The sequence below is a fragment of the Gastrolobium bilobum genome, unplaced genomic scaffold (assembly GCF_033153095.1).
Source record: "Gastrolobium bilobum isolate Gb01-03AN ecotype WA unplaced genomic scaffold, APGP_CSIRO_Gbil_v1 utg15060, whole genome shotgun sequence".
Taxonomy (NCBI): Eukaryota; Viridiplantae; Streptophyta; class Magnoliopsida; order Fabales; family Fabaceae; genus Gastrolobium; species Gastrolobium bilobum.
Genome location: NW_026896011.1, coordinates 40,864 through 53,800, shown reverse-complemented (window position 1 = coordinate 53,800; position 12,937 = coordinate 40,864). Strand labels below are relative to the sequence as shown.

Genomic DNA, 12,937 nt, shown 5'->3' with positions numbered 1-12,937 from the left:
GGGTCCAATAAAGGGATCATTGGGCCTTGTTGACCCTATTGACTGTTCATGGAGTTTAGATCCAGAGGATAATGGTAGCGTGTGGAGTTGTTGCAAGAACAACAACATCGCCTATGTCTTTCTTTATTTGTGTTTCTAAGGATCTTTCTTCTTTCTTTTGTGTTTATTTCTTGTCAAGTATGAGCTAAATCACCTATGATTGGGTGATAGAGTACCTATATTGCAATAGAGTCGTGGTTGCCTAAACTCTATTATTGTTGTTTTCCTTTAGTTGTTTAATGAAGTATTTTATTCTCAATCCTGTTGACTTACTAAGAAGGAATAATGAGTGTTTTAGGATTTGGCTGTAGGGATACAGGTGAATCCAAAACCTTATTAGACAATGCAGATTAATTAGGTTGAATAAACCTAGTTAATTTGTGGTATATGGATGGTCAACACCATATAGCTGTATGGAACTTTTCTTAATTGAATTCACTAATTAATTTTGCATAGTGATATGGGGATCAATTGTTGGGTTATACATGTAAGGTTAGAGGGAGCCCCTACATGAAATTATGTTTTTGGTTATTGATAAAGGATTAATATCATATTGTTCCAACATTCAGGTAAAGTTACAATATTTGGGAAATTGATCCAAATCTTCCTTTAATACTTGAATCTCATATATTTTAGTGCGCTTTTATTCTTAGTTAGTAATCTTAGCTTAACTTAGTTATTAGTTAATAGTTTGTTAGTAGTTAGCCTTAGTTTAGTTCTTAATTCCTATTATTGCTACTCTTATTGCTTCACATTGATCTAGATTTTATTGTTTTCTCTATGGGAACCATATATGGATTCATACATCCTATATTCCTTGTTGATAACACACACTTGCGTTAAGGTGTGATTATTATAAGGGTTGCAAATTGCACAAGATCTATCTTTCCCTTTAAATTGTCATGCCAATCCATCCCTTCATCTTGTTATCCACCTTTCATTCAAGAGTAAGAATATTGTATCAACTCTTTAGTAGCCGGAAGAAAACTTTTTCAGAACTAAGAGTCTTCTTCCATAAACTCTAAGGCTGGTCCATAAACTCCTTTTATAATCCCTTTTTTTTTTGCGCAAATTACTTAGTGTCTATTTGGGAGGTCTTTTTTTTAGCTTCTCTTCTCCTTATATTTATAAGTAGAAGTTAGGCCAACCAAGTTTTTACAAAAGCTCTTATAAATTTTTTTTTTATAATGAAGAAAAAAATCAAAAGCCAAAAGCTCCTAGGAGGAGCATTTTTTAAATTGTTTCAACTTTTTTTTAAATGTGTGCTTTTTTTGAAATGAATAGCTTTTAAGCTAAATTTTTTATATAAAAAGCTTTTAAGCTAAATTTTTTATATAATCATCAAACGGCTTGTAGCTTTATTTTTAAAACTCTTTTTTCAGTTTTAGCTTAAAAAAGAGAGGTACTAAACAGACTTTTAATCATATGGAAGTCATCTGAACCCCATCTGTTCGTTATAGACAAACAGTTCTCTTGATTTCTGCCGAACTCAAGATAGGGTCTGGGATGACTTCGAGTGCAACCTGCTATTGGCAAAACTGAGCAAGAACTTTTAAGAGAAGTCCTTGAATGAATTGATGGGATGTTGGGGTAGGGCATTAAACAAGTGTAAGGTTAGTCCAATGAGTAGGGAAGGAAAGACTTTGGTAGTGAATGAGTCTTTGGCTCCAGCCAGGTACATGATTTTCTTGAAAGCGTCCAAGTGCTCATATGAATCCTTGGTTCCAACTTATGGAGCCAAATAAGGTTGTTGCCATCCTTTGGGAAATGACACAACCATAACGTGATCCGTGAATGGGCTGTCATCTTCCTCGTCTTGGATGAGTTGCTCTTGCTGGATGACCTGCTTCTGGGTGACATTAGCAATGGGCTCATGCATTTTAACTCGTTCTCCTTCAACACGGCTCTACACATTGTCGTGATGCCATACTATTCACTAAGGCGACGTTAATGTCATCCAAATGCTACATTAGCAATGCACTATAGCTTAGACTATATCATGCTGGTGGGTAGCAATGTGGGGATTAGGCTAGCTCATTGGGATGGAATCTCCTTGATTAATGCCCAAATTGTTAACCATTTGTGCATTAGGGTTTGGTGTTGACATTAACGGTTGTTGGCGCTGCGATGATTGCTGATTTTACGCTACGTTGCACATGTTCACCATGGTTTGTTGAGAATCGAAGTTTATCGTTTCTCATAGGCAAAACCAATATTCGATCTAAGTGGATTATGATTGATGTGGGATTTGAGGATCAACGATATCTATAGAAGAGACAACTGCAAAGGGTGGCAGATCGCATTGCACAAGAAAAGCTAGAAGCCAATAGGAGTGATGTGTGTGTATAATGGTAGTAAGGAGGCAAGAGTTTTAAAAGTGTGTACCTGTGGAGTTTATTTATAGTGAGGTTTACCTTTAGTGGATAAATCCTAAGGGATAGGTTATTCTACCTACTCTTAATTTTCCTACCTTTGCCTACCTCTTTCAATACCGTTCGATTACAATCTCATCTAACGGTCGATATCTGCGATATAAAATAAAAAAAAATTCCCCCTTCTTTCACCTCACTTCTTCCCACACATTTTCTCTCTTATCCCCTTTCTCTTGTCAGCGTGTACCTATTTGCCTCGAACAATCATGCGATTGCTAATGGAATTAAACTGATATTCCTCCTGTTTTCCTTCCAATTAATTGGTTTAGTTGGACAAAAGTCAAGTCCTTTGTGCCAATCTCCAGCGATGATTGACTAAAAAATAAAATATGATAACTACAGAACTTGATATAATTTATCTATAAAGAAGATGTTTCTAATTACACATGAGGAACCGAAGAAACTAAACGTCAAAAGGAAAAAGAAAAAAGATTCATTGTTAACAATAATGATAAGAAGGAACACGCTGAGAAAAAAGATTTATTGTTAACAATTTTCTTTTGAATTATCATATGAGAAAAACTGAACCGATTAATGGAATTCTAATGTCGTTATTGCCAGACGATTTACAACCTATCTCCAAGCTTTCGACAACTAATGGAATTCCAGTCTCAGGAACTGAACCGATTAATGGAATTCCAGTGTCTCAGGAACTGAACTAGTAATTCAGATAGAAGATAATTTAAAATAGGTATAGGTATTGGTGACCTATGTAACACCGATACCGACACGGGACACGTGACACGATACGACATGACACTCTGACACGTTAATTCTAAAGAATGTTAGATTTCGACACGTTATGGCACGTTTTGATATTAAATAATATTTTTAATTTATGTAATGTATATTATATTTAATATTCAATAATTTAACAAAAAAATGAAACTAAACTTATAATATTCATCAATTTTTGCAAAGAAACATAAGATTTCCCAATTATTTATATTAAACTCAATAAAATGGTAATCGTAATCTAATAGTTAGAACTAAAAACTCAATGCAACGCAACCTTTGAACCTATTTTGAATTTCTACAATGCGTGTTGGAGTGTCGGAGAGTGTCGGAGTGTCGGAGAGTGTCGAGAAGTGTCGGACACGACACGTCAGAGTTTTTGAAGTGTCGGTGCTTCATAGTTGGTGACAGAGAAAGAGAGAAAGGGGAGGAGAGAGAAAGGATGTGAGAGAAAAAAGAGAGAAAAAAACGATTTATTTTATATCGCAGATATCGACCGTTAGATGAGATTGTAATCGAACGGTATTGAAAGAGGTAGGCAAAAGTAGACAAATTAAGAGTAGGTAGAATAACCTATCCCAAATCCTAATATCTACGGGACTTTTTATAATATGGATCCAAAACATGATTCGATCTAATTAATATATATATATATATATATATATATATATATATATATATATATATATTTAATTTTTTTAAGTTTTGAGTCTATTTGATTTTTGATATTTTCGATTAGATGTCTTTAATTTTAATTGAAATAATTCAATTTCAATTACCACAACCCCATTTTACAATAATAAAATAAATATGATATTTAATTACTCGAGCTCCGCACGGAGACTTAAAAGGTTTAACAACAAAAAAGCGAATCAAGAAATAAAAATTGTAAAACGAAAAATAAAAGTGTGAACAACTAAGGGCAAAATAGACATATGATGCCAACATCTCTCTGACCCCTATAAAACTGCACCCAAATCCAAGTTAGGGTTCTTATGTGCCTTTGAGAGAACCATGCGCCGCAGATAAAATATGGCGTCTGAGTTCCGTTGCGGGCACAAATTAAATCCTCAATTTCTTTCTTGCCGTCTGCAATTAGATCTTTTTGTTTCTAATTTGCCAAATGGTGGAAAGAATTTGTACATAAACTCTACTTTCTGCTTTCGTAATGTTGTTAAGTTTTTCTTTTTTCTTAAGTTGTGCTTTCGGCCGTTCCAATGGGCTCTTAACTGAATGATATGTTAAGAGTTCAATTTCACCCGGCCACGTAACGATCTCTGGGGCGCCCTCAAGTTTTGACATGTGTTTTTTTCTTATCTCATGTTTCAATTCAGGGAAAGGCCCTATATTTGTCTATCTTTTGTAACTGTTTTCTAAAACCATTTGAGTTGTTCCCCTGTTCTGATCGGCCCTAGTTTTCTAAAATGGATGCTGCTTTGTGGGGCTACATTTTGGGATCGAAAGTTGATTGTAATCCTTTTTTGTATCAAAACTTCAAACTTGTTGGTGAGTGTTTAATTTAATTTAATTTTTTTTAATGTAAAATAATCGTGTAACGAGGATTTACAGTGTCTCTGTACTATGTTTGAAATTTGACTGCATTCCTATTTTATAACCAATCTTCTAACTTGATGGTGAGAAGTCATTTATTTTTCTAGTTATTTTTATCAATTTTCTTTTATTTATTTATTCATTCTGAAAGTAGTAGGATATACGACAGTCTCACTGTAGCAAAATTGAATTTGTACGGGACTGATACTGTGTGAGGCCCTCCCTAGCTCAAGCCGAGGAGCCTTGATCCGCATGCAAATTCATGATCAACAGCTCTGCTTTGATTTAAACAAAACGGGTATAGAACACCGAACCAAATTAAGAAGTCATTTGGATGGGCTTCTCCATAGAAAGTATTTATTTTTTTATTTTTATTTTTTTTAAAATAAAGTGTTTAACAGTGTTTGGATGATAATTTTTTTAAAAAAAAACACAAATTAATGAAAATGCTAAAATTTTTTTTTTTTTTAAAAGCTAAATTTTTTGTCCTTTTTGAGAAGCAGTAGCCAAAAACAAGTTGCAGACTCTCGTGAATTGCAAGTCTCGTGAATAGTTTAACCTTTCATCTCATGAGCCATTTCTGTTGCCATCTTTCATCTTCAAGTTCAGAGCTTCTTTGCTTTGAGGTACTGATTTTTATCTTTTCACTCTCTTTCTTTTGCTTCAATACATTCTCGAAGGTATTGTTTGCATTACCTAATACAGGTTTCATCACGAGTTAACCCCTTTTTTTGGTATGGTATCTACTTTTTTTTTTTTTTTTTTTTTTGGATACATAGAATGTATCTACTTCTACGAAGGATTAGTTTTTCTATGTGATAAATTTATACAGGACTTAAATATTTAGATAAAGTAATCTTAATATTAATTGTTACTTGTATATATTCTTATTGTGGACTCTAATCTAGGATAAGAGATAGACAATGGCTAAAGGCTGATTCTATCATACTTATCTAGGCCTGTCAATATATGCATATGGATATATTTGTTGGCTGAATCTAGAAAAACAAAAAAATGATAATATATATGAATTTATGCACCGATTTTGGCTAGTTAGATGTGTGAAACTCTGATAAATAATTTACTAAAATTCTGTATATTAATTCACTAAATAACAATCATAGGAAGTAGCACCCTCGACAATTCGAAGATGACGTCAACTTCAGAAATTTAACAGAGAAAAGGAAGTATATTAATACAAGTTTATGACTAAAAATCCTAAAGGCGTGACTTAGCCCCTAATAACCGAAAAGGTAGATACTAGAATCTATCAATGGGCCTCACAATGGTTTGGCCATGTTCCGGATGGCCCAACGCCTAAACAGCTCAATTGCTCAAGCCCAACCCCTAGCTCCAATTCACGTCAGTCTTAAGGGCTGACGCGGGCCCTCACAGCCCCCAACGTTGCGACGCATCCAAGGAAAACACCAAAATGTCCCACTTAAGGATCTCAACCCTCAAAGACGATCGTCACACGCACCATAAAGAGAAACTGCACATTTGCCCAACGCTGACATCGTCAGACGCAGAAGGCGCAGCGTTGCCACAACGGCAGCGCCGCCACGCCTAACACTGCCACCGTGGGGTGAATCCCAAGGAGGGTTGACCCCCTCCTCACCAACCCACACCTTTTTTCCTATAAATAGCCCCTTTGGGCACACGAGGAAGAGACATTATGTATCGTGATTCTGCCCATTTACTTTGAGTCATATAATCCTTTAATTATCCATTGTTGATTGTTTGCTTATACTTGGCACAGTACCTCTTAGCCTGGTCTGTACCTGAGTTAAGGGTATTCTCCATACAGTGACTCATCCGTGAAGGGAACATAGTAGGCTTATAGATCCCAACGGTACATTGGCGCCGTCTGTGGGGAACTATAAACTTCTATTCCCATTCTCCTACCAAAGAACCATAAGACGCAACCTACGACTGAACATGGCTGTCACCACCAAAAGAGCAGAACAAGCTAGGGCTACAACGCCAGAAGGGCACGTACAGACAGTACACCCGAACTCCCCACCATCCATGCATTCAGCCCCAGCAGAGCGAGCGGCAGGCGAGGCCCCTCCCCCAGTGCTACATTCTGTTGGTCCACAGTTGCCAACAACTGGCGTTAGATTAGCATAGCTGAATCATCGCGTAGCCATACAGGAGATGCAGGGAGAAAATTTGGTCCTAAACCAACCCCCACCGCCAGGAGTTCATTTTGGTATGCCATTTCCCACTGCTGTTCCACAAGCAGTCTAACTCGCCCAACAGCTACCGGCCCTAAGTCAGCCGGTAGCAATGTACAATGACCATTGAGTCCCTTTGGTTGCCCCGTATCTTCCTGGACCATACACACATAACGTGGCTGCTCCTTTCCAACAACCTTACCACGCTGGCTTCCCATTCCATGGTTACGCCATGCAACCTCATAACTTGGCCTTTCCACAACCCCAGGCATCTTGTCCGAATCCTGACCAGCAACTATATGGCGCCCACCAAGCCTTTCACCAAGCCCCAGCCCTCTCTTACTCTGTCGAAGCCCCACAAATACCTCATCCTCCACCAGACCAGCACGCTCGTAACCCCAATATGAGAATAACGCCCGCTCACACCTCAGGGCGTAACAAACCTTTGACTGATAGCTTGAGGTTGACCCCATACCCCTCGGATTCAAAGGCCCCTCTAACATCGACACGTATGTGGGCGACACTGATCCCTTCGAGTGGGTCCAAAAGTTTGAAGCGGCAATGACCCTTCATGGCGAGACAGATCTTCTCATGTGCAGGACCTTCCCAACGCTTCTGGGAGGGAGAGCGCTGACATGGTACACAACCCTACCAACCGGTAGCATTGCGTCTTAGGATGATTTGGCAAGCAAGTTTCAGTCCCATTTCGTAACCAGCCGCCCTGTGCCTGAGTCCGTCCATTCCCTTGAAAAAATTCGACAACAATCTGGCGAGTCCCTCAGATCCTTCCTAGACCGTTTCAATAAAGAGGCTCTGCAAGTGCAAGGCTTGGACCCAAAAGTACAGGTGCATATACTCCTGTCAGGCTTGCGACAGGGAGCGTTCGCATACGAGCTCGCCCGCCATGAAATTACTGACTTAGAAGAGGTGAGGAAAAAAGCCCAGGAGTTCATGAGAATTGAAGAGTACAAAGGGAGCCGAGACGATGACTCCCACAACCAAGATAAGACGATCAGTAAAGGTAAGAACCACACTAATGAAAGTAGGAAGGGCCACAAATCATCTAAGTATGTCAGTCGCCCTACAGGGCGCGACACATCAGGACGCCAATCACACAGTGTCCTGCAGACTGAATACAAAGAGGAACCTAAAAGTAACCAGCGGCCGACTAGAGAAGCCGCAGCGTACTGCAAGTTTCACCGCAACAACGGCCACAACACGGAGGAATGCAGGCACTCAAAGACGAGATTGACGAACTCATTAAAGGCGGTGCTCAAAGACGGGGAGGAGATGGTGCTCGCCCTGCAGGAACTGGAAGGCGACACCGTGAGCGTAGCAAGTCGCCAGAGAGGAGAAGAACCAACCAATCCAATGCACGACCCCGCCATGAGCGTGACAATAGAGAGGACTCGCCAAGAAGGCTCAGAGGATAAACAAGCCCAAGCAGCAGAGGGAGGCGAGAGGACGAGGAGGAAGACTCAACTGTCATCAAGCACAAAGTGATAAACATGATCTCTGGCGGATTGTGCGGAGGAGGAGAAACAGCGAACGCCAGGAAGAAACACTTGAAACAGTGCTTGGGGGTCGCAGGCAAAGTCATCAGCAAAGCAAAAGACGACTGTGGTCCAACCATCCCTAAAATCGTTTGGGACATTAGCGATCTAGGCGACGTCCCCCAGGGCATGACGATCCGCTCGTCATTCAAGTAATAATCGCCAACTTTGGCGTTAATCGCGTGTTTGTTGATCACGACATCTCTACTGATATTTTGTTTTTGCCATGTTTTAGGGCATTAGGATTTACAGTTAATGATTTAACTCCTGTTGCAGGTGAACTTTCAGGTTTCAATGCTACTACCACTAAGCCGCTGGGTGTGATCAACTTGCGTCTCTCCCTTGGAACGCCACCCACTTCACGGTCTGCGGACATCCAGTTCGTAGTGCTTGACACTCCATCAGCCTATAACGCCATCCTCGGCAGAAGGATGTTCGTCGCCTTTGAGGCGAGCGTCTCACACCCCCACTTGGCGATGAAGTTCATAGCTAGAGATAATAAAGTCGCAACGGTGCGAGCAGATCAGATAGTAGCCCAGAGCTGCTACAACATATCCTTGCGAACAATGGCCAAAGTCACCCTCAAAGATGAGCTGACACCCCAACAGAGGACAACCCCGCCAGCTGAAGGAGGTCCTGGCGAGATGGGGAAGGAGCATAACCAATGTTTCTTAGTGGAGTTTGACGCTCGGGACGATCCTAGGGTGGAGCACGGCAGACCCACGCCCGATGGAGCATTGGAACACGTTTTGTTAGGCGATGCAGATCATCAGACAACAACAATCGAGGCGACCAATGACCCCGAAATGAAAGGCAAGTTGATCAAGCTGCTGAGAGACAACAAAGATGTGTTCGCTTGGAAACCGTCAGATATGTCGGGTATTGACCCAGAAGTATGCTGCCACCGTTTGTCGGTGGATCCCAAAGCAAAGTCAGTTTCCCAGAAGAAAAGGAAGTTTGGTTCAGATCGCCAGAAGGTCATTGATGAGGAAGTTAAAAGGCTCCATGATGCCGGGTTCATCAGGGAAATCAAGTACACTACTTGGTTGTCCAATCCAGTATTGGTGAAAAAACTGAATGGCGCGTGGAGAATGTGTGTCGACTACACAGACCTAAACAAGGTCTGTCCCAAGGACGCCTATCCTTTTCCAAGCATCGACCAGCTGGTCGACAACGCATCAGGTTTCAAAATGTTATCTTTCATGGATGCGTATTCGGGTTACAATCAAATCCTGTTGCTGGAGGAGGACCTAGGACAAAACGGTGTTCATCACCCAGAACGCCAACTACTGTTATACAATGATGCCTTTTGGTTTGAAGAATGCAGGAGCCACATACCAAAGGATGATGAACGAAGTGTTCAGAGACCTGATTGGCGACTGCATCAAAGTTTATATTGATGACATGATCACCAAATCTAAAACGCCAGAGCAGCACTTGTCAGAACTTCAAGGCGTGTTCGAAAGATTGAGAAAGTTTAACATGCGCCTAAATCCCAGCAAGTGCGCTTTCGGCGTCCCTGCAGGAAAATTCCTAGGCTTCATGCTTACTGAGCGAGGTATCGAGGTCAATTCTGACAAATGCAAGGCAGTCATTGAAATGCGAAGCCCGCAAACAATCAAAGAGGTTCAACAGCTGACTGGAAGGTTAGCTCTCACTCGTTTTTTGGTAACTCGGCACATAAGTCTCTTCCCCTTTTTAGCCTACTCAAAAAGGGGACCACCTTTCGGTGGTCAGACGAATGTGAGAAAGCCTTCCAAGAGTTTAAAAGGGCTCTCTCTTGCCCACTGGTACTCGCCAAACCAGATGAGGGAGAAATGCTATATTTATACCTCGTCGTGGGCGCCGAGGCGATCAGTGCAGCACTAATAAAGGAATCAAAAGAAAGGCAGAAGCCAGTCTACTTTATTAGCAAAGTTATACAAGGAGCGGAGCTTGGATACCAACAAGTGGAAAAGGTAGCCTTGACGCTTATCTTTGTCGCGCGGCGATTGAGACCCTACTTCCAGTGCCATCCAATCACCGTCAGGACCAATCAACCGGTCCACCAAGTTTTGCATAAGCCAGATCTGGCTGGAAGAATGATGTCCTGGGCTATTGAGCTGTTGGAGTACCAAATCACCTACGAGCCAAGAACCGCCATTAAGGCTCAAGCCCTTACTGACTTCATTGCCGAAATGACGCAAAGTCCCCCACCCAACGTCCAGGCAGCAGAAACGCCTTTATCTGGGGTATGGAAACTATATGTTGACGGCTCATCAAACGCCAAAGCTTTAGGTGCAGGAATGATAGTCGAAAATCCAGAAGGCGTGGCTGTCGAACATTCCTTGTCTTTCGAATTCAACACCACTAATAACCAGGCGGAATACGAGGCCATGATTGCTGGCTTAATCCAAGCGAAAGAAATGGGAGCCAGACGCCTCAAAGTCTTCAGTGATTCCCAGTTGGTAACATGTCAGATCTCCGGCGAGTACCAAACCAAAGGACCCTTGATGTGCAGATACTTAGAAAAGGTCAAAAAGTTGTGGAAAGCTTTGAAGGCGTTGAGGTGGAGCATATCAGGCGTGCTGAAAATACCCGAGCTGATATCCTTGCCAAGCTGGCGAGCACCAAAAGCTCTGGTAACAATCGTTCAGTAATCCAGCATAACATGCCAAACCTATGCATAGTCATGAGCATTTCCGAATCAGCCCTTGAAGTCGCCAAAGAAGCCTGGACAACACCCATTGTCGACTACTTGGCTGAAGGGGTCCTACCCGGTGATCGAAAGGAAGCTCAAAAAATAGTGCGACGAAGCGCACATTTCTGCATAGTACAAGGGCGGTTGTACAAGCGAGCACATTCAACCCCACTCTTGAAATGTTTGAATCCAGACGACGTTCAATACGTGTTAGAAGAAATCCATGAAGGAATCAACGGCCACCACATGGGCGGCCACTCGCTGGTAAAGAAAGCACTAAGAGCTGGGTTTTATTGGCCTACTATGGAGCGTGATGCCCACGAGCACGTCAAGAAGTGTGAAATGTGCCAGAGGTTCGTTTATATACACAAAGCACCGCCTGAAGAGTTGATGTCAATCACCCCGCCATGGCTTTTCTACAAATTGGGAATCGACATCTTGGGCCCTTTCCCCATGGTGGCTGGTAGGGTCCAATTGTTACTTGTCGCCATAGATTACTTTACCAAATGGGTAGAAGCAGAACCCTTAGCCACAATAACATCCCAGAAAGCAAGGAGGTTCTTTTGGAGAAGCATTGTCTACCGCTTCGGCATCCCCGGAGAAGTCATTACTGATAATGACACTCAATTCACCAACGCTAAATTCCGTGAGTTAATGAGCAGTCTACAAATCCGACATCACTTTGCCGCAGTTGAACACCCCAAATCCAACGGCTTAGTGGAGTCGGCCAACAAAATGCTGGGAAAAGGAATTAAGAAGAAGCTAGAAGCACACACAGGGGCGTGGATAGACAACCTTGACAACGTCCTGTGGGGGTACAGGACAACCGCCCAATCATCTACTAGGGAGACACCATTCAGGCTAACTTACGGCACAGAAGCTATGATTCCTGTAGAAATTGGTGAACCCTCCTGGCGACGAGAGCATGTAACTGAGATCGCCAACACCCAAAATATGAAAGAAGCTTTGGACTTGCTGGACGAGCTCAGAGGGCCGCACAGTCTGATTGCCAGTCAAAGGAAAGCTTTGCCGCTTATCACAACAAGAAAGTCATCCCCCGGAATTTTGAAGAAAAAGATTTGGTGCTTAGAAGAGAAGACATAGGAAATAAGAACGCCCGTGAAGGAAAGCTCGCCCCTAACTGAGAAGGACCGTACGGGATATCCAACAAACTGGGGAAGGGAGCTTACTTCCTCGAAACACTTGAGGGAAAAGCGATACCAAGGGCGTGGAACGCAGATAAACTTAAGAAGTATTATAGTTAAACTATCATGTAACACTTCCTGCACTCTTTTCCTTTCCTATGCTTTTGTCCCAATGGGTTTTACTAGGAAAGGTTTTTAACAAGGCAGAGTTTCACACTTTCAATGAACTGATCGCCAATCCACCAACTCTTAGTCAATTAACGTGATCAACTAACAGGACGGTTCTCACCCCCGCTTAACGTTGGACTGAGATGGTTCTCACCCCCAGCCAACGCCCAACTAACGGGACGGTTCTCACCCTCGCTAAACATTGGACTGGAATGGTTCTCACCCCCGGCCAACGCCCAACTAACGGGACGGTTCTCACCCCCGCTAACGTTGGATTGGGATGGTTCTCACCCCCAGCTAATGCCCAACTACCGGGACGATTTTCACCCCCGCTAAACGTTGGACTGGGATGGTTCTCACCCCTAGCCAACGCCCAACTAACGGGACGGTTCTCACCCCCGCTAACGTTGGACTGGGATGGTTCTCACCCCTAGCCAACGCCCAACTAACGGGACGG

General features: G+C 42.2%; 1 protein-coding gene across 1 annotated transcript; it reads left to right on the top strand.

Annotated features, from left to right (window-relative positions):
* The first annotated feature begins 8,442 nt into the window (after positions 1 to 8,442).
* LOC133297279 (uncharacterized) lies at positions 8,443 to 11,126 on the top strand. The gene is made up of 4 exons (XM_061496393.1): positions 8,443 to 8,639; positions 8,723 to 9,669; positions 9,815 to 10,133; positions 10,190 to 11,126. Exons 1-4 carry the CDS (start codon positions 8,443 to 8,445, stop codon positions 11,124 to 11,126), a joined length of 2,400 nt encoding a protein of 799 aa, XP_061352377.1.
* Positions 11,127 to 12,937: the final 1,811 nt, after the last annotated feature.

Bases quoted from the DNA above. Each gene is read 5' to 3' on its own strand.
- LOC133297279 (XM_061496393.1), top strand. From the start codon at position 8,443: ATGATCTCTGGCGGATTGTGCGGAGGAGGAGAAACAGCGAACGCCAGG. The intron at 8,640-8,722 runs GTAATAATCGCC...GCCATGTTTTAG, and splicing joins ACGATCCGCTCGTCATTCAA to GGCATTAGGATTTACAGTTA. The intron at 10,134-10,189 runs GTTAGCTCTCAC...TCCCCTTTTTAG, and splicing joins GTTCAACAGCTGACTGGAAG to CCTACTCAAAAAGGGGACCA.